The sequence below is a fragment of the Vulpes vulpes genome, chromosome X (assembly GCF_048418805.1).
Source record: "Vulpes vulpes isolate BD-2025 chromosome X, VulVul3, whole genome shotgun sequence".
Classification (NCBI taxonomy): Eukaryota; Metazoa; Chordata; class Mammalia; order Carnivora; family Canidae; genus Vulpes; species Vulpes vulpes.
In genome coordinates this window covers 19,804,487-19,825,631 of record NC_132796.1, presented here as the reverse complement: position 1 = coordinate 19,825,631, position 21,145 = coordinate 19,804,487, and the positions used below count along the sequence as shown (strand labels likewise).

The 21,145-nt window shown below is 48.8% G+C and overlaps 1 protein-coding gene across 1 annotated transcript; it reads left to right on the top strand.

Annotated features, from left to right (window-relative positions):
* The first annotated feature begins 1,399 nt into the window (after positions 1-1,399).
* LOC112919042 (transcription factor SPT20 homolog) lies at positions 1,400-20,606 on the top strand. The gene is made up of 4 exons (XM_072743487.1): positions 1,400-4,174; positions 4,627-4,759; positions 5,561-5,678; positions 20,411-20,606. Exons 1-4 carry the CDS (start codon positions 1,400-1,402, stop codon positions 20,604-20,606), a joined length of 3,222 nt encoding a protein of 1,073 aa, XP_072599588.1.
* Positions 20,607-21,145: the final 539 nt, after the last annotated feature.

Here is a 21,145-nt window from a genome sequence, read left to right as displayed (position 1 = left end):
CCGACCTGGGACTCGATCCCGGGACTCGATCCCGGGACTCCAGGATCGCGCTGTGGGCCAAAGGCAGGCGCCAAACCGCTGAGCCACCCAGGGATCCCCCTCAAGAGACTGTTTTACATGAAACCTGTCCCCAAAGGCCCGCACATCTCAAGGCAGCGGAGGTAGTGGAAAAGGAGGGCCCATCAGTTACCTACGACCTAGTCACCTTCCTCCAAATCCAGCCTTGGGATCCTGGCTGTGGTCTACAAGTCAGAGTGATCACTGAACTGCGCTGCCATCACCCGGGACAATAGCTCTCAGCTCCATCCACGCGCAGGTCAGCTTCTCAAACCGATAGTTTATTTATTTATTTATTTATTTATTTATTTATTTATTTATTTATTTATTTCAAACCGATAGTTTAATCCCGAACTGTAATTCCCAGCCGGCGCGACTTGCCTACGGCATCCTTTGCAAAACGCCCTTACTGTGCTACACAGGGAAGTAGGAGGTAAATACTGAAGTATCAGGAAGGCACGTTGATGCGCACATCCACATGACAACCACCAGGCAGGAGATCACTGGAAGATTCAAGGAGGGATTCTGACGCCTGCACCAAGTACGGCGAGCCTCCACGTAGGCAGGAGCCACACACGTGGACTCTGTGGGGTGTGTTCAAGTGGTGATGGGCACCAGGCGCAGCCCTGCCGTTCACGACAGGAGACTCAAACAGTGAACGATTGTGGGTGAAGCGCTGGCCAAGAAAAGAAAGGAACAGCTTCCAAGGCTTCCCCGAAGCCGCCTTCCTGCGCAAATCGGCGTGGACCGGGACCTTACGGGGTGTGTGTGGGGGGGGGCGGGGGGGAGTGCGTATTCCTCGGATCGTTGCCTATGCGTCGGTTGCGTGCCTTGGGCGTTAAGTGGAAAGCAAGGGTCTGGCCCTGCCGCGGAGGTGGAGGTGCGGGCGACGGGCCTCGTGGCCTGCAGGCGGAGGCCACAATAGGAGGAGGCCTAGGCCTGGAGGCCTAGGCCTGCAGCCCGCCGGCCCGTGGCCTGCAGAGAGCGCACGTGCGCACAAGCGGATGCTCCGGCGGGGGCGGGGGCGGGGAGGGGGGCGGAGGCAGGGGCACTGAGCCCGGGAGGGGGGCGGGGGGCTCCCATCCACTTCCGGCCCAGCCCCCAGCGACTCCAGAGGCGGCGCCCTGGTGGCTCCAACACGTGTAGCTGTTTCCCCAAAGCCCAGGTAGGTTGCTGCGTGGTGGTGCTTTCGTGGGGCGGGCTTCTGGCCGACCATTTGCAAGTCAGGCTGGTGGCTCCCGCTGTGCAGCTGCGGCGCTTGCTTGCGAGACGTGAGAGATGGAAGTAGAGTCCTCAAGGCGCTTGCGTTTTCTCTACTTTGTAGGGCCCCTTTTGCAGCACGATGCAAGAGGCCGTAGAACGAGCTCTGGACCGTGCGGACTATGTCATCGCGAGTGCCCAGCAGAGGCCTCCTAAAAGGAAATGCTCGTCGAGTGGGGCAGCATCTCTGTTTGAAAAGCTTTATGACATCTACGTGGAAGAGTGTGGGAAAGAGCCCGAGGCTACGGAGGAACTGAGAAGCAACGCGAACTTGTTAGAGAAGCTGGTTAGGAGAGAGTCGTTGGCGTGTTTAGTGGTCAACCTACACCCAGGAGGGGAGGGATATTCGCTGATGCTGGAGGGGAAGCAGGGCTCGTGCTCGGAGACCATTCGGCTGCCTTACGAGGAAGGCGAACTGCTTGAATACCTGGATGCTGAAGAGTTGCCTCCTGCCCTGGTGGATCTCCTGGAACAATCTCAGGTTAACATTTTCCACTGTGGGTGTGTCATAGCACAGGTACGGGACTACAGGCAGTGCAGCCACGGGGAGCCTGCCGGCTACCAGACCAGGCACGTTCTCCTGCGCCCCACGATGCAGACTTTAGCCTGCGACATGCAGTCCATAACCAGCGATGGCCAGCAGTGGACCGAGGAAGAGAAACTGTTGCTTGAGAGCCAGCTGATCTTGGCTACCGCCGAACCCCTGTGTCTTGATCCTTCTCTATCAGTAGCCTGCGCTGCAAACAGGCTGCTCTATAACAAGCAGAAGATGAACACTCGCCCGATGAAAAGGAGCTTCAAGAGGTATTCCGCACCCTCGCTGACTCGCCAGCAGGAGCTGTCTCAATGCCCACCTCCTCCCGAGCTGGGACTATGGGCCTCTTGCAAAAAAAGCAGACAAAGCCAAGCCGGGCAGCGGTACGACCTCAAGATCTCTAAAGCAGGGAGCTGTGTGGATCTGTGGAAACGGAGGCCCTGTGACTTGGCCGTCCCTTCTGAAGTGGATGTGCAGAAATACGCCAGAGGGAAGAGGCCGGCCAGGTGCCACGTCTCCCCTGCAGGGGTCTGGCCAGCCCCCGAGGTAAGAGACGATGGTGTGTTGGGCTGTGAAGGCGGCCGTGATGAGCCTCAGACAACGGAGCTGGCCTCCACGCAGCCGCCGAGCAACCCACCTTTCTGTGGACAGAGAAGGCCCTGGCACAGAGCCGGCTGCGAGCGACCGACGTCTCCTCCGCGCTCGGCCACAGATGACCGTCCAAACCGTGTCCCGCCCGAGTCCAAGGCTGACGCCGGGAGGCTAGTCATTCGGCCGGAGGCGGTGGGCCAGCAGAAGGCCCGGGGCCCGGCCACCACGCGGTCACCCGGCCCCAGCGGCTCAGCCGGCCCCGGCGGGCCTCCTCCCGGGAAACAAGCGCAACAGCCTACGACGACGACGACGACGACGACGACGGTGTCGGTTTGGTCCCCAGTCCTGGGGAAGGGCGTCAGACACCCACCTCTGCGCATCAGACTTCCCTGGAGCTCAGGAGAGAGCTCGTCAGGTGACAGTTTTCCTCCAGGGGAGAAGGCCAGCAGCTTCCTTCGGTCGCCGCCTCCCGCTCCTGCTCCGGCGCCACCCAGTCTTTCCCAGAAACCCTCCGTGGGCCCGACTGGAGTTAGCCCGCTTCCCGCAGCCGCCCTGTCCACCGGCAGCCCCTCGCAGAGGACCCTGGCGCCCAGGGTCCCTGCCGACTCCCAGCCGCCGCCTGGGGAAGCGATCCGAGTCCGCGCGCTTCCCGCGGCCGCCCGGGCCGCCCCGGGCTCGGTCTGGGCCTCGGCCCCGGCCCACTCCCAGCAGCCCTCTGGGGAGGCCGACTCCCAGCCGCCGCCTGGGGAAGCGATCCGAGTTCGCGCGCTTCCCGCGGCCGCCCGGGCCGCCGCCAGCTCCTCACAGAGGCCCCCGGCCACCCCGGCCGCCCCGGTCTCGGCCACGGCCAAGTCCCAGCCGCCGCCTGGGGAAGCGATCCGAGTTCGCGCGCTCTCTGCAGCCGCCCTGGCCGCCGCCAGCTCCTCACAGAGGCCCCCGGCCACCCCGGCCACCCGGGTCTCGGCCAAGCCCCAGAAGTCCGCTGTGGAATTGATTCGAGTCAGCATGTTTCCTGCAGGCGCTTTGCCCACCGCCGGCTCCTCATCAAGAACCACGGCCACCCCGGTCACGGTCAAGTCCCAGAAGTCCTCTGTGACACAGGACGCTGGAGTTAGCAGGCTGCCCACGACCACCCTGTCCCCCGCCAGGTCCTCCCAGAGCAGCCCGGCCACCCCGGTCACGGCCACGTCCGCAGGCCGCAGCGTCGTCCAAGCGGCGGGCCCTGGTGGCGGAGCCCAGGCTGTGGCGGGGGCCTGCAGCCCCAGGCAGGGCTCTACCGCCGGCTCCGCGGCTCCTGCGGCAAGTAAGCCCAGCACCGTGCCCTCGGGAGCTCGGCCACCAGAGGCAGTGTCCTCTGCGCCGCCGGTCCGCGTTCAGTTTTTCTTAAAAAGCGCTTCAGGCCTCAGGCCAGTGACTCTCCTGGAGCTTCCGCAAGATTCGCTCCTTTTGAACGCCGGGCAGCAGCCAGAGCAGAAGGTCTATCAGCTGATTCCCCAGGACCAACTCCAGCAAGCCCTCGCTCCCGGCCCTCCGCCGCCGGTGCCACAGGGGTCAAGTGCACAAGGCGCGGCGAGTCCAAGAGCGGCCTCTTCTGCTCAGCCAGCCGTGCTCGTGAAGTTCGGTGCAGAAGGGAGTTTGCCGCAGCCCCAGGCAGCGGTGTCGGCGCTGGCACAGCTCGGCTCTGCAGAGAGCCAGAGAACACCCGGGCAGAGCCAGCCTCGTCCTCTGCAGGCACTGCAGCTGTCCCCTGCGTCGTCGTCGCAGCCGCAGCCCCAGCCCCAGCCCCCGCCCCGGGGTCAGCCCCAGCTGCAGCCCCAGCCCCAGTCTCACCCCCCAGCCCCAGCCTCAGTCCCAGCCCCAGCCCCAGCCCCAGCATCACCCCCAGCCCCAGCCCCAGAAGCAGGTACAACAGCTGAGAATCTTACAGGGCCCCAGCTCCAGCCTCAGCCCTAGTCCCAGCCCCAGCCTCAGTGTCAGCCCTCGCCCCAGCCCCAGCCCCAGCCTCAGTGTCAGCCCTTGCCCCAGCCCCAGCCCCAGCCCCAGCCCCAGCCCCAGAAGCAGGTACAACAGCTGAGAATCTTGCAGGGCCCCAACTCCAGCCTCAGCCCTAGTCCCAGCCCCAGCCTCAGCCTCGGCCCCAGCCCCAGCCCCAGTCTGACTCCCAGTCTCACCCCCAGCCTTAGCCCCAGCCCCAGCCTCAGCTCCAGAAGCAGGTACAACAGCTGAGAATCTTGCAGGGCCCTGCAGCTGTGACTATGGTAGCAGCCCAGATGCCTGGGCCACCTCAGGGCCAGCAGGCCGCAAGCCAGTCCAAAGGTAAAATGACCAGAGACCCGCCTTCCCCTCCCCAGTTCTGAGTCTTGCATTACTTTCTGTCTATCTTAAAAACACCAGAGCATCCACCCAGGTGACCTCCCGATTTTTGACTTCACGTTGGGTGGTTTTGGTGTTTTTGTTTGTTTTCCATAAGGTATCGGTATTTTACGGTGAGATGTCTAAACTCTACGGAAGCACAACCTCATGAGCGTTATGTAGAAACAAGGCAGCGATTTAAGAACCTGGGATTGTGTTGCTTTGTTGCTGTAGTTGTAGACTGAGTTCTCTTTAGGAGAATGTTCTGCGGTGTCCTCAGCTCCACACTAGGTTCAGTCTAAAGTCCTAAAGCCGGGGATCCCTGGGTGGCTCAGCGGTTTAGCGCCTGCCTTTGGCCCAGGGCGCGATCCTGGAGTCCCGAGATCGAGTCCCGCGTCGGGCTCCTCCTGTGTCTCTGCCTCTCTCTCTCTCTCTCTCTCTCTCTCTCTGCCTATCATAAATAAATAAATAAACCTTAAAAAAAATAAAGTCCTAAAGCCTATAATTTCTCGAAAACGATAAAACGACACTAGCAGTCAGTTAAACCTGGTATTTTTTTTTTTAATCTGAAAACTTTCAGATGTGTTAAAAACCCTGACCTGAAGTGTACGGGCTTCAGCAGTTTTTGAGTGTGCGGTTCAGCGATGCTGACTGGATTCACGTCGTTGCGTGAGGGACCTCTGGAATGGTTCTCCTCTTGCGAAAGCGAAACTCTGTCCCCACGGAGCAGCAGCTCCCCGTTTCCCCATTTCCCCCTCTCCGCAGCCCAGGCACCCACCGTGCTGCGTTCTGGTTCCCGGGGCCGGACCGCCTCGGGTACTTGGTTGAAGCGGCATCGCGGGGCAGCCGTGTCCTTTGGTGACTGGCTCACTCCGCGCGGCCAGTAAGGGACGTCCTCAAGGTTCGCCCACGTTGTCGCGTGGGACGCCAAGGTCGTAGCTTTCTAAACATGGTTTCCCTGGACGTGGTCTGTACTGAAGCGACCTATTAAGTAGCAGAGACAGCTTTGAGAGGAATGGCCTCGGCGTGTGCTCTAAAAGGTCTGTGCACGGTGTGGTCACTGCGGTTTTTACAAAGGCGTTTTGAAAGGAGAGGTGACGCCTGCCGAGAGGTGCTGTGCTTGTCAGGCCTGTGTGGAGGACGTGGGAGGCCTCCCAATGGGCAGCGTGGCTCAGGGGCGCCCTGCTTGGTGGCGGCCCCCGGGCTGCGCTCAGTGCCCCCTCAGGCCCCGCAGAGCTCAGCCTCTCTCCTCCAGGTGCGATCTGGCCTTGACAAGGCACTTGTGGGGCGTCTCGCTTCCTCCCTGAACGGTCGTTGACTTGGTTTAGAACTGCAGGTTATTCGCAGGCGTTGAACAGCTAAGCATTCGAAAATGAGCTTTCTTTATTTGCTTTTCAAGTGTTGGCAACCTCTCTGTCAGGTTCCGAAGCGGAATCCACCCGTTTCTTTCTCTTTTTTTTTTTTTTAATATATTTTTTTTATTGGAGTTCAGTTTGCCAACGTATAGCATAACACCCAGTGCTCATCCCGTCAAGTGCCCCCCTCAGTGCCCGTCACCCAGTCACCCCCACCCCCCGCCCTCCTCCCCTTCCACCACCCCTAGTTCGTTTCCCAGAGTTAGGTGTCTCTTGTGCTCTGTCACCCTCTCTGATATTTATTTCCCACTCATTTTCTCTCCTTTCCCCTTTATTCCCTTCCACCCTTGTTTCTTTCTCCCTGTCTCTTCCTGGTGGCCATCAGTTGTTCAGCAGCCCCGGCTCCCCCGTGTCTGTCTGTCCCCGCTTTCTTGTCTCAGTGGGGCTCAAGATATCCCTGAAGTTCTTGCTGTTTCCCGTTTCTTTTTATGGAGGTGTAGTTCACCTAAGCACCGAGTAACCGGTTTCAGGCGTACAGCTGAGTGGCATGGACTATGCTTCCAGTGCTCTGGGACCGCCAGCTCTAGTTCCAGAACAGTTTCGTCACCCCAAAGAAAGCTCTGGAGCCAGGGAGCCCTGGCTGCCCATCCTCCCCTCCCTCCCCCAGCCCCGGAAACACCAGTTTGCTTCCTGTGTCTGTGGACTTCCCTGTTGTAGATATTTGCTGATGATGGCATCAGATGGCACGTGACCTTCCTTGCCTGGCCTCTCTCACTGGGCATAAGGTGTTTGAGGTTCGCCTGTGGTGTAACACGTATCGGGCTTTGTTCATTCTCGTCGGGCCGAAGAACGTTCCCTGGCGTGCGTATAGCACATTGTGTCTACCCGTTGTTCATTGGTGGACGTGTAGGTTGCTTCCACCTCTTGGCCATTGTGGGTACCGTTGGCTAGGAGCGTTGGTGTACATGTATTTCTTTGAGAGCTTCTCATATTTCATTCCATAACGGTTTTCTAAGGGGCACCCTGTCGCCATGAAATGTGTTTTCCTATGTACACATGCATGCTGCCTGCCTTTTGCCCTAGGAGAAAAGGGAAGTGTTGCCTGGCAGCCCAAAAGAGATGAACAAAGAGGCAGGGAACTGGTGCTTCCTGCTTGATCAACCCCGACTGTCCTGGGCCCGCTGTCCCAGCCCCGGTAAGGGAGGATTTCGACCAACTTCAGAAATGAGTCAGCTCTGCCACGTGAGTGACGCTGAGCCTGCTAGGGCCCTTAGGTGACCCGTCCCGGACATCGTTGTGCATGTGCCTGCGCTTTTCACGAGTGAGCCGGTGTGATGACCACTCGGTAAGAGGAATCAACCGGTCACCTGCACTGAGAATCTCACCTGATTTGATGTAGTTCTTTCCTTTTGCCCTCTCGGTACTGGTGACCCTTGAACGGTGTGGGGGGTTAGGGGCGCCGAGTCCCCACGAGGTCAAAAACTGTGTATCTCTTGCCTAACCAAAAAGTTAACTCCTCATAGCCTACTGCTGACCAGAAGCTTTGCTGATCACTCAAACACTCGACTGACGTGTGTTTTGTTTATTATTGGTAGTATATGCTGTGTTCTTACGATAAAGTATGTCAGAGATAACAAAATATCATGGAAATTATTAGGAGGACAGAATACATGTACCGTAGTCTATGGTATTTCTCGAAAAAATATGCATATAATGGACTTGAGAGATGTAAATCTATGTTGTTCAGGGTTCAATTATGCTACAGGGAGACATAGGTGAACTTGGCCTTGATTTTTTTTTTATTTTTTTTAAATTTTTATTTATTTATGATAGACACACGGGGAGAGAGAGAGAGAGAGAGAGAGAGAGAGAGAGAGGCAGAGACATAGGCAGAGGGAGAAGCAGGCTCCATGCACCAGGAGCCCAACGTGGGATTCGATCCCCAGTCTCCAGGATCATACCCTGGGCCAAAGGCAGGTGCTAAACCGCCGCGCCACCCAGGGATCCCAAACTTGGCCTTGAGTCATGTGGCACTCCCTTCCCAGGCCAGTAAATAAATTCAGCTTTGTGTGACATTACCATTGTGATATATGGTCATTTCCTTTTAATCATCCCATCAGTATTGGTAATTTGGTGCCACTGCCACACGGATGAATAGGAAGGGGTAAGCACCCTTGATGTAAAATCCCACAGTATATTTATTCACTCACCTGTGTACAGAGGACTTCTCACATACCTGGTAATGTGTTAGGCCTCAGCTGGGATGAGAATACAGATACCAAAGTAAAGAAAAATGGCTCTTTAGAATCTGGTTTTATTTATAACTCGTGTCATTTCATTCTTTAGCAATTTACGCTACATTCCCAGTAAATAAAGCCTCAATAAAATAATGCAGCGTACATATGCAAAGATGAGTACATAATAAATAGATTGGGAAACAGAAGGCTCGAGATTTTAGTGCCTTTTCACCCTATCACGAGTAGAACACAGACCACAACTTGGTAGAGGTAAGTTTCCAGATAGAAATGTATCGCCCCTCCCCCACCCCTGAAGTCCAGAGATGTGTATCTGCACAGATAATGTGTACTTACCTCATAAATGATAAGTTAAAATAAAAATCTTTCATCCCATTCTCAATTTCTATTTTGAGAAAATCTTAGGAACATTCACTTCTCCTAAGAAACTTCTGTCTTCCTACAGGTAACTGAACATGTTAGGCGCCTTGCTAGATAGGGTGTCTCCAGGGTCCTGTTCCCACTTCTCCCACCTTCCAAGCGATACCAGTCCTGTCTTTGGTTTTGTTGTGTGCTGCCTCCTGAAATAGCATCCCGGCCACCCATTCATTAGTGGAAGCCGAGTTTCTTCTCACTACTAAGGATGAGGACGTCCTTGACAATCTCAGTAGTGTTTCAAGTATATATCTTTTTCCATAAAATAATCCTTCATCTGCAGAACTTCAGTATTTCATCTACAGGATAAATGTACTTAGCTGTTTTATTTTTTTTAATGCTTTCATTTTTTTTAAAGATTCTATTTATTTATTCATGAGAGACACACACAGAGAGGGAGAAGCAGGCTCCATGCAGGGAGCCTGACATGGGACTCGATCCAAGGTCTCCAGGATCACACCCCGGGCTACAGGCAGCGCTAAACCGCTGCGCCACCGGGCCTGCCCTACTTAGCTGCTTTAATTGTATCTTGAGAAACACGTAGGCTATAAAATTCAGGATTTCTTCCCACTCAGTCCTTGCAAGGACTGTCTAAGGAAGGTACAGTTATTGATGAGGAAACAAGGCATTGGGAGCTAAAGGTCACCTACCTATCAAGTATCAGCCCAGATTTGGACCCAAGCCTTTGGGGTAAGAGACCATGTCCTTTCTCACACTGCCCTCTCAGCTGCCTCACTGAGGACAAGACAAAGACCCATCCACAGTGGGCTCAGCATATGTTTGGAGAGACCTCAAGACGTACAGATGAAGTGACAGATTACAGCCTATCATTTAACTATGTGTTGGTGCCATCTCTGCCATAGGTTGGAACCAACTGAAAGAGATTCAGAGTCAGACTGTTGGACATCAATATATTTTCTTTGAAAGTGACACTAATATGTTAGAAAATGTTATTTAGATGTGGGCCAAGCAAGTTTCATAATACTGCTCCCTGGTAGTAGGAACATTCTTCTAGTCCCAGGCGGGCTGGAGAATTGCAGACCCCTCTCCCCGGGCCTGGCCTTCTCACCTGGGAGAATGGAGTGGGCAGAGCAAGGCTAATTTTACTCTATCTCATAAGAGCAAGACAACAGGTGATGATCAAGCTTGCTTAAATTGTACATAGCGGCCAGATTATTTAATGATTATCACAGCAGCCCACCAAGGAGCTGCTTACAAGACATGCATTATTCATTTAATCCTCAAAATGACCCTATTGGTGGTTAGTGTTGTAAACTCCATTTTCAAGTGAGACAGCTGAGAGGATACTGTAACTAATCTAGCTAAGGGAGGAGCCAAGATTTGAATCTAGATAGCCTGGCTCCAGAACCCATAATCTTAACCATTAAGCTGGAGCTGCTTAATAAATTTATAGGGTCAGACTGGGAATAACTAGGGCTAGATATAACTGCTGTTTATAAAGCTATTTTCATAGAAAAATACTCATAAATCAGGGGTGCCTGGGTGGCTCAGTTGGTTAAATATCTGCCTTTGGCTCAGATCCTGATCTCAGGGTCCTGGGATCGAACCCCACATGGGGCTCCCTACTCAGTGGGACATCTGCTTTTTCCTCTCCCTCTGTCCTTCCCCACTCCCTGCCCTGCTCATGCACTCTCTCTCAAATGAATGAAATCTTTTTAAAAATACTTATAAATCATACTTAGAAGATGACCTTTTGGTACAGTGGGACTTTCTCCACATAAAGGTCAAAGATGATCTACCACCCTGGAGTTGCCAGTTATCTGCTATAGTGAAATGAGCATAATTATCCCAAAGTGACCTCATTCTGGTTTGCTGGGAGCAGGGTGGAGGAAGCTTCCACTGAAGGATTTCTGATGGGGCAGCATGTCACCAAAACAGGCTCTAGTGAGAACTGGGAAGGGTACGAGACTTCCCCTGCCTGCAAGCCAACAAGTGAGTCTGCTTTAATCTCTTAGATGCTGGCAGAAATCACAAGAACATTGGGTCAAAAGCAAAGGATTTTATTACCCGTAGCACAACAGGCAGCATGTGCTTCATGTTTGCGTTGGTTCTCTTGCCCCGCCACGTCCTACTGGGGCAACACGGAGACAGGCCCAAGTGGATGCTGCACATGCAGTGGAGGTGTGTCATAGGGGAGGAACCAAGCTTAGGAAATACCAGGATCTTAAAGAGAGCTGCAAGCAAACCTGCCCAATTTTTGCCCTAAAGGGAGACATTATGATACCAGTCAACAAATTTTTCTTTGGCTCCATATGGAGACACAATCTCTGTCTCCTAAGGCTGTTCATTACACAAATTTCCTTGGAAAGTTATCTCAGAATAAAAGCTGTCAGTGCCTCTGCTCACAAAATGTGCAGAAACAAGGGAAACCCAGGAAAAGTGTCTCCCAGCAGACCTCAGGTGCTGATGGCTGAAATTCCGAGCCAACTCCTTTAAATATCTAGTGTCTAGCTCCAGACTGCATGGCACCCAAGTAGTTTGTGTGTCCCTTCCTTGATAAGATTGTTTCCTCATGCTTGTTCTAAAGAAGAGCAATAATGATGCAGGTCCCTCTACTGGAACGTGAACCCACACTGTGTATCCCGGAAAGTATGGTGGCACTGGTACTCTCCTCTGCTGGATGATGGGAGGAAAGGGACCCATGCCTTCTCTTCTCTTGCTATCCTGGCCTTGTAAGTTTTTCTCTCTCCCAATAAAGCTAGTAGCTGAATTTGTTTCAAGCTCTGGTATATGACAGGCGAGACCCAAATGGTCTCAATACAGTAGATAAAGAAAAATAACCAGACATCTTAGAGTTCCCAACAGCCAGAAGGAGAAAGATCAAACAGGACAGACACCCAGCAAAAACAGAATTGCTACAGAAGACAGATAATGACTAAAAAAATAAACCTAGGATTTAAAGAGATTCAAGTATATAGTATTAGGGTGATCAACTGTCCCAGTTTGCCTGGGACTGAGCGTTCCAGGGATGTGACACTTTCGGTGCTAAAGCCAGGACAGTGCTCGGCAAACCAGGGTAAGTTGGTCATCCTATACATGCACACCTCTTCCCACACATAGAAACTCACTGAAATTGGATGCTGTGGTTTCAAACTTAAGGAAACATCAGATGGGGATGCCTGGGTGGCTCGATCAGTTAAGCATTCAACTCTTGATTTCAGCTCAGGTCATGATCTCAGGGTCCTGGGATGGAGCCCCACGTGGGGCTCTGCACTGAGCCTGGAGTCTGTTTGAGATTCTCTCTCTCCCTCTGCCTCCACTCAGGCTCACTCGCTCTATAAATAAATAAATAAATAAATAAATAAATAAATAAATAAATAAATAAATAAATAAATTCTTTAAAAAAAAAAGATACAGGGCACCTGAGTGGCTCAGTTGACTAAGTATCTGCCTTCGGCTCAGAGCATGATCTCAGAGTGCTGGGATCAAGCCCCATGTCAGGCTCCCTGCTCAGCGGGGAGCCTGCTTCTCCCTGTCCTTCCTGCTCATTCTCTCTCTTGCTATCTCTCAAATAAATAAAATATTTTTAAAAACATAGTTTTAAAAATATATATACATCAGATGAATTAAAGAGGATGGCTACTCTTGCAGCTAGAATTAGTAAGAAGAAATATCTCAAAGTATAATATCTCAAAATGCAAAAAATGTGGAGCTTATAGGGAAAAACTAAGAGTCTTGGTGGAGGACAGATCTAGGAGACATAACAAGCAAAAATAGGCCATCAATAAGGAGAGGGAACTGCTGGAGGAGAAGTATAATTAGGCAAATAAATGAAAATTTCCTTGAACAAAACAAAGGCCCAAGTTTGCAGGCTGAAAAAGTACACCAAGTTTCCAGTAGGTTCCATGAGAATCATAGTAGGTAATCTACAAATTATATTTGATTAATTACCTGTGCAAACAAGTACCGGTTCCCTCCCTTTCACCTAACACAGAGGAGCAGATTATACCTCCAAGCTCCTGACTTAGGGTTGGTTGTTGTGCTTTACTTGGGTCAATGGACGTAATACAAGCAGAAGCCTGAATTTTACCTGCACAGTGGGTTCACCATTGTCAACCTCAAAAATGAAAAAGCCAGTTATTTTACTAGTCAAATTAGTTTATTGAGGAATAACAGAACAATTGCACTTTGGAACATACAAGCCAAAATGAGTCTAAGAAAAAATGAAAACAAACCCAAACATACAAGCCATGGTGAACCCTAGGTAAGCCCAAGGAGATGAAGGGAAGGTCAGCTTTTCTTAGTTTTTTTTTTTTTTTTAATGGTGGTTGGAATTTTTCTTAAGTTTATTTATTTAAGGGATCTCTACACCCAACGTGGGGCTCAAACCCACAACCCCAAGATCAGGAGTCACATGCTCTTCAAGACTGAGCCAGGCATCCCTTTTATTAGGTTTTAAGAGGAAGTTGGGGAGGGCTGTTTTAAACAGAAGTTCCCTGGAGAACAAGAGTTTCAGGTTGTGGTGATTTCTCATTGGCTACAAGCCCTGGTTAGTGCTGTTGCTGAGACAGGAAGGGAACTTACTTCTCTTTGGTTAAAGCAAAAGATGAAAACCCTGTGTGCAAAATGTCTTCCCTAGTCAAGGTAATTCCTACCTTCCTTCTTGCTGCTGGTTATGCAGGCTGTAATGGATGGTACATGCATGAGAGCTCTCCCTTTATTTTTTTTAAGGATCATTTTAAAAAAATGATTTTAAGTAATCATGTGAGTTTGGGGCTCAAACTCACAACCCCCCCTGCGATCAAGAATTACACACCACAGCTGAGCCAGTCAGGCGTGCCCAGAGCTCCCCCTTCAGGGCCTCTCAACCTCATTTTAAATGAAGCTTCCTTTATTTTCACATCCTCCCCTTCTGCTTTCTGCCAGGAGGAGAGCATGCTTTGGGACGCTCCTGATTCAAGGATGATGAGAAATACATCAAGCTGACCAGAGCCCAACCTGAATGTCAGAGTCAAGCCCACCCTAGATTTACAGATGTGTGAGTAACCGAGAATTATAATTTAATGCCAATGAGATTTTTGTGGTAGTTACATAGCATCATTCTGGCAATAGTTGATATACATACTTAGGCATACCTTGGTGAAATTCTAAGTCTCAAGAATAAAAGATAAATCTTTTTTTAAAAGATTTTATTGGCCAGGGCGTGATCCTGGAGTCCCAGGATCAAGTCCCACATCGGGCTCCCTGCATGGAGCCTGCTTCTCCCTCTGCCTGTGTCTCTGCCTCTCCCTCTCTCTCTGTGTGTGTGTCTCTCATTAATAAAATAAATAAAATCTTAAAAAAAAAGATTTTATTTATTCGGGCAGCCCGGATGGCTCAGCAGTTTAGCGCCGCCTTCAGCCCAGGGCGTGATCCTGGAGACCCAGGATTGAGTCCCGCATCGGGCTCCCTGCATGGAGCCTGCTTCTCCCTCTGCCTGTGCCTGTGCCTCTCTCTCTCTCTCTCTCTCTCTCATGAATGAATAAAATTTATTTATTTTTGAATGAATAAAGATTTCATTTATTCATGAGAGAGAGAGAGAGAGAGGCAGAGACACAGGCAGAGGGACAGGCAGGCTCCATGCAGGAAACCCGATGCGGTACTCGAACCCGGGATCCCAGGATCATACCCTGAGTCAAAGGCAGACGTTTAACCGCTGAGCCACCCAGGCATCCCTAAAAGATAAACCTTAAATTTCCACTCAGAAAGAGTAAGTTTTCTACAAATAGAAAATAAGATGAGTGTTGGACTTCTCTAATACAACATACAAAGTCCTAGAAGACAGAAGTTGTTGAAATAATATCTAGACTTTCGAGAGTGCAGGACTACCATCCCAGAACCCTATATACAGCCAGAATTTCATTCATCCGTCAACAAAAAAAAGGTAAATGAAAAACTTTTTTCATTTTTTAAGAATTAAAAAATGTTAACAACCACATGACCTATTTGAGAAAAATACTTAAATCATTCTAACCAAATGACGAACGAACAAAAACAGAGGCCTCAAGTATTAAAGTTTAAATGGATAATGATTAGATGTCTGAGAATAAGTAATATGTGGTTTCATCTAAATCAATCATAAATGAACATCTTGGAATATGTAATATGAGTACTAGATAAGGATTTTTTGGTAAGGATTCTTAAAAGAAGTTGCTGCAATGGTAATTTTAATAATAATCTAGAACTAAACTATTTCGGGGTCACTTAGGTATTGATGTGGTGAACATAGAGATAGGGTGGAGAAAGAACATTTGAAATTTGTCAACTAAGGCCAGTGGGGGGAGGAAAGTTAAAATAGTCTAACAATCTCATCTTCTTGGAGTAGGGTTGCAAGGAAAATAAACTGTCTTGGTGAGAAAAGAGTTGAGGGGTCTGGTTTTCAAATAATGGTAAAAAAAAATATATCCAATTAAGAATACCAGAGAATAAATTGCCATTAAAAGAATGGAAAAGTACAATGGCATTTCTAAATTAACAAGGACGAAAAAGAACAGACAGCAACTTCACAAAAGCAAAAGGAAAGGAAAAGAACCATCAAAAGTAAAATGATGCAACATAAATACAACATGGAACAATAAAATCAAGCATATCAATCATTTTAGTAAATGCAAATGATCAGAAATGTCAAAATGAGTCTAAGAAAAAATGAAAACAAACCCAAACATAAAATCATTTATAAGAAATACGAGATAGCAAACCAATGCCATAAAAACCAGAAATGACAATATTACTATCAGGAAAGGATGGAGTAAAAAAAAAAAAACAAAAAACAGGAAAGGATGGTGTAGAGGTGCCCAGGTGGCTCAGTGGTTGAGCGTCTGCCTTTGGCTCAGGGCATGATCCCAGGATCTGGGATCAAGTCCCACATCAGGCTCCCTGCGAGGGGCCTGCTTCTCCCTCTGCCTATGTCTCTGCCTCTCTATGTCTCTCATGAATAAATAAATAAATAAATCTTTAAAAAAAAAAAAAAAAGGAAATGGGGGGAAAGAGATGAAAGAATCTCCAAGGGCCGGAGAGGGACATTGTGGAACAGTTGAAGGCAAAGTTCAAGAAACAAGTGTCAAAAAAAAAAGAAAAAGAAAAAGAAAAAGAAAAAAAAAACCAAGCGTCAAAAACTGGTATGTTGGGACGCCTGAGTGGCTCAGCGGTTGAGTGTCTGCCTTCAGCTCAAGGCGTGATCCTGGAGTCCCAGACTGAGTCCCACATCGGGCTCCCTGCATGGAGCCGGCTTCTCCCTCTGCCTGTGTCTCCACCTCTCTCTCTCTGTCTCCCATGAATAAATGAATAAAATCTTTTTAAAAAACTGGTATGTCTTGAGCAACACAGCAGCTAAATATGTAAAGAAGAGAGCCTAGGATTGAGTCTGGAAGGGTGCCAATGTTTCTGGGTTGGAAAGAGATAAAGTTCAGATGGGAGCCTGAGGAATGGCCAAGGAAGTAGAGGAAGAACAGGAACGTGGGCAATGGTAATTTCTGGAAGTCTCAGCCAATATACAGGTAAAGGTGACCCTAGCAACAGTGGTTGGGCAGACTCCACCCATGGCTGGCTCTAGGGTCAGAGAAGATAGGACCTGGGTGACAATAGCCCCTTCCCCACAGGGTGGCTAGGGGAGACCACGGCCTTTCCACACAACTGCAGCTGCAGTTTGTAGCAGAGTGTGATGGAAACACAGCGCAGAATTAGGTTCTTTTATCTAAATGGAGTGGCATTAAGAAAGGAGCAGCCATCTGGTGTATGGGTGACACTGTGCAACATACCGGTATGTCCACATAAAAAGAGAGTGCCCATGATTTCCCATCAAAAGGTCTATTTAACTTCCTGAGACTTAAAAAGACAGTCCATGTTAAGATAATATCATGTTTCGGGGCGCCTGGGTAGCCCCGTCAGTTAAGCATCTGCCTTTGGCTCAGGTCATGATCCCAAGGTCCTGGGATGGAGCCCTGCATCAGGGTTCCTGCTCAGTGAGGAGTCTGCTTCTCCCTCTCCCTCTGCTGCTGCCCCTGCTGGTGCTCTCTGTCTCCAATAAATAAATAAATCTTTTTTAAAAAAAGATAATGTGATGTTTCTGACCCACTAAAAATCCCCTCTTCCCTTCTTTAACTAATTGGGAATCTATACTTATTGTTAAGTCCTAGCAATGATTTTAGGGACTTTTTAGTAAAATCTATAGGAAATATAACTGGTTAATATGACAAATACAGGTCAAATCTCATTTCTGTGCCATAAACTGTGCAGAGCTTTGATTTTTCAGACATGGACATCTGTGGCAATTAGGTTATTTTTCAAACAACACTCTCACTAAGCATAGTGACTGTCCCTTTCAACACACACACATACACACAGATAAAGAAACAGAGAGAGAGAGGAGGGCTTTCTTTTTTTTCAGAACAGCCAGTAAACTATGAAAAAAATGCACTGCACAAAATACAGACATGAAGTGGATGCCACTGCGACCTTGGATTTCTACCTCTTTCTAATCTTCCAGGTGTTCCTGGTGTTTTCACTGTGTAGGGAACTGGGGTGGGGGGATGAAATGTAGCTGGCCTGATTCTAACAGGAGGAGGGAAGTCAAAGAGGAGCTGGTGTCCCAGACACTTCTTCCCCCTGGTGGGGGAGCTGGGGAGATATTATTAAAGCGGACAAACTTGCAACCAGGAGATGAAAAAGTTCTGGAGAGTGAAAGCACAGCATATTGACTGTAGTCAATAATACTGTATTACAGACTTCAAAATCGCTAAGAGATTCGATCTTAAATATTCTCACTACAAAAAAGAAATAATTATTACATGACATGACAGAGGTATTAGCTAAAGCTATGGTGGTCATCACACTGCAATACATAAATGTATCAAATCAACACATTGTACACCTTAAACTTAACATGTTATATAGCAATTATGTCTCAATTTAAGAAAAATGTTCAAAAAAAACAAAAAAATAAAATAAAATAAAATAAAAATGTTCAAAAATGGATAACAGCATCCACTCTGGAATTTATCTTAAGAAGAAACAAATAAGATCAGGATCTAGAGCCATCCTACCCAAAGTGTGGTCCCCCGACCAGCAGCATGGGCACCAATGACAGCCAGTTAGAAATGCAGACTCTCTGGTCCCATCGCAGACCTACTGAATCAGAATCTGCATTTTGCCAAGATCACCAATAAGTCTGCCAAGTGCTGCTGCAGAAAATCTCCTGGTTAGCTAATAAAGAACATAGAGTCTTGGGATTGCTAAAGCAGGATGCAGCCTGGACCGTTGTGTTTTTACCAAGTTCCTCAGGTGGCCCCAACATCAGCCAAAATTTGCACATGAGTGCAAGGAGAGCTGCACTGTTAATACAGCAGCCACAAGCCATGAACCACGAGCCACATGCAGTTACTGACAGTTAAACTATAATTACTTAAAATTGAACAAAATTAAAAATTCAGTCGCTCTGGCTGTATTTCAGTGCTCCAGAGCCACTCTATTGGGCAGCATGGGTATCACATTTCCATCCTTGCAGAAAGTTCTGTTGGACAGCACTGGCCTCACAGGTTTTTCTCAATCTTGACTACACATTAGAATCACTGGCCATAGTTTGCTATTGTTCTGAGTTTGTTTTAAATTTAAATGCAGAATGTTTATTTTAGGCCTCATCCTGCAGGCATTTTATCTTCAGGGGAACCTGACCTAGCATTTTCTAGTCAGAACACCATAAGGAAAGCTATGACCTTGATCTTGAGAAGACCTCACAGATTACCTGCTCAGATGATCATGTGAGATATTGTCATTTAAGTTTGCTCAAGTTCAGGTTACTGTGCCAAATTTTACATAAGTAACTTGGTGGATGTGATATTTCTTCATTTTCCCTTTTATTAACTGAAAAGATCACATTAAAGCACTAAGAAAACTTTACAAGTTTTCATACCCCTTACCTATCTGCCTACAGAATCTGATTTTTCACAGGCCACCCCAGCCTGTCTGCTCAAGAGGTTTACAACAATCACAGACTGTATCTCTCTAGATCAGCCCCCACCGCCAACCTGCACAATATACAGAAATATCTCCAAATGCCCGACTTCCAGCTCCTTAGTTTCCGGTATTCTGCACATATTTTCACACAAATGTAAATCCTTCAGCCTCCGTTCCTACAAGGAGATTGGTACCTCCTAGAGACCCTAGGCTGCTATAGTGATGTCCTTTGCTGCTTCTGATTCATAGACATGCCTCCATTTCATACTCAAAGAATCTCCAAGAGTCACTCAACTAGGTTATTTGAGCAGAGTAGTTCTTTATGGAGATTTGCATGGTGGGGCACTTATATGTGCTAGATCTTCTTGTCCCGGCCCAAGCTCCTAGAAGGTCAAGTCGACATTCCACTACATGGAAACATCTTTCCGCTGACCTACCGCTCCCTAACAAAGTGTGCATTTGGATTCTCCTTCCTTTAGGGGTAAGGAGTGGCCCTCATTCTCAATGCAGCTCAGTCCTAATGGTGGGAGAGGACCAATGGCCCTACATGGCTAGTCACTGTCCTTATCAGGGCTGGGACTAGGATGAGGCAGTTGAGGCACTCACTCTCTGGGCCAAACAAGAGCAGGTAAATTTTTGATACTGTGCTCACTCTAGATTTATATATTTTTGCCTTAATTCTGATTTTTGAAAATATACATTAAATTACTTTTGTCTTGATTACTGAAGTTTGTTTGCACTGTTAAATTTTGTGCAGGTGCCTCACTCACCTCATTGTAGTTCCAAGCCTTGATCCTCTCCATCAGACTCCTCTGTCCCTCATTTAATAGAGCCTGGACAGGCCTACTGCTCATGCCATCACATCACACTTAGTATAAATCCTGAATGGTACCCCTTTTAGGTGCCCTGAGCTACACACAGATGATTGCTACCTAGTTGTAATCACGCTATTCACCATTTGTTGTATTATGCTTAATTTTCATAAATATTTTTTTCATAAACAATTTTCCTTGTTTCTAGGTTGCCTTAATTGCCTCTTTTGACAGCTGGAAGATAGTCTACACAGCCAATGCACTATACTTAACTATTCTATTATTGGGTATTCAGGTTAGTTTCCATTTCTCATTCATTAATGAGCCTTTAGGTCTGCAAAGAAGCAAAGTAGTAAGGTAGAGGCTTGAGTGGGAGGGAAACCACTCTGCCAAATCAAGTTGGAGGCTTTTTGGATGTCGTTTTGGAGTTTGGGGATTCTTTTTGTCCACCTGCTTTCTGGTGGGCTGCAAAGAGGAGAAGAGAGTTAAGCAAAAGCTGGAGCCCATGTTGGAAGAAACAGTGGAGGGGCACTGGAAGGAGTTGCATGCTATGAAATGGAAGGTATCCACTATGTGGAGCTACAGGGAAACCCCACTGTTACTGCCATGTTTTCAGTAACCATCTGAACTGACAGTGGGAACTGATGCAGAGAAGCACAGAAGGGCACTGCAGCACAGTATTTTGCATGTATACAAAAGAAGCCACGGAACAGATCAATTCCATGTAACAAAGGCAAGGACAGGATTTACGTCAGATAAAGAGGAGAGAGAAGAAAAAAAAAAACAGCAGACATTTGTAAATGGTGACATTTTCTTTCTTTACCCTAGCATCGCTTCCAAGGCTAATCAGCCGGCAATGAACCGGAGGAGCCGGCACAGGTGCCTAGCGACGGAACACCAGGAGGAACGCACCTGCGGTCAAGACCAGGCCGCTGCAGGTCTCTGGCTGCAGCTTGGAAGAGCCCACTCTGGGAACCACGGGGCATGGCAGGAAGGGGTGGGGAGGGGTTGTTGCAGGATTTAGGCAAGTATTGGGGGATTCTAAGGAGAGTTTAAGGAAGTGGGGACATGTTCTGAATTACTTGTGGTCAAGAGGCGGAAGCAATATAGTCATCAGGTGACCTCATTTTTATTTAAGAGGTGGGAAATTTGAGAAAAGGCTACAACTGTCGTTGGTAAAGGAGCAGCAGTGAGTCTCATTGCTCAGAGGTGGGGGATCGTTAATCATTTTCCTGGTTGAGGAGAGGCCTTGTCTCTGTCTAGTTCCCAAAGTGGTCACAGAGTGGCCTTCCCTGGACATTATCTTCTGTGAATGCTATTTATCATCAGCTGGGAACATCACGCCCAAGCTGCCAACAGGGCTGGTTTTTACTCTCTCGTCCCTCTTTTTTTTTTTTTTTTTTTATTTATTTATGATAGTCACAGAGAGAGAGAGAGAGAGAAAGGCAGAGACATAGGCAGAGGGAGAAGCAGGCTCCATGCACTGGGAGCCTGACGTGGGATTTGATCCCGGGTCTCCAGGATCGCGCCCTGGGCCAAAGGCAGGCGCCAAACCGCTGCGCC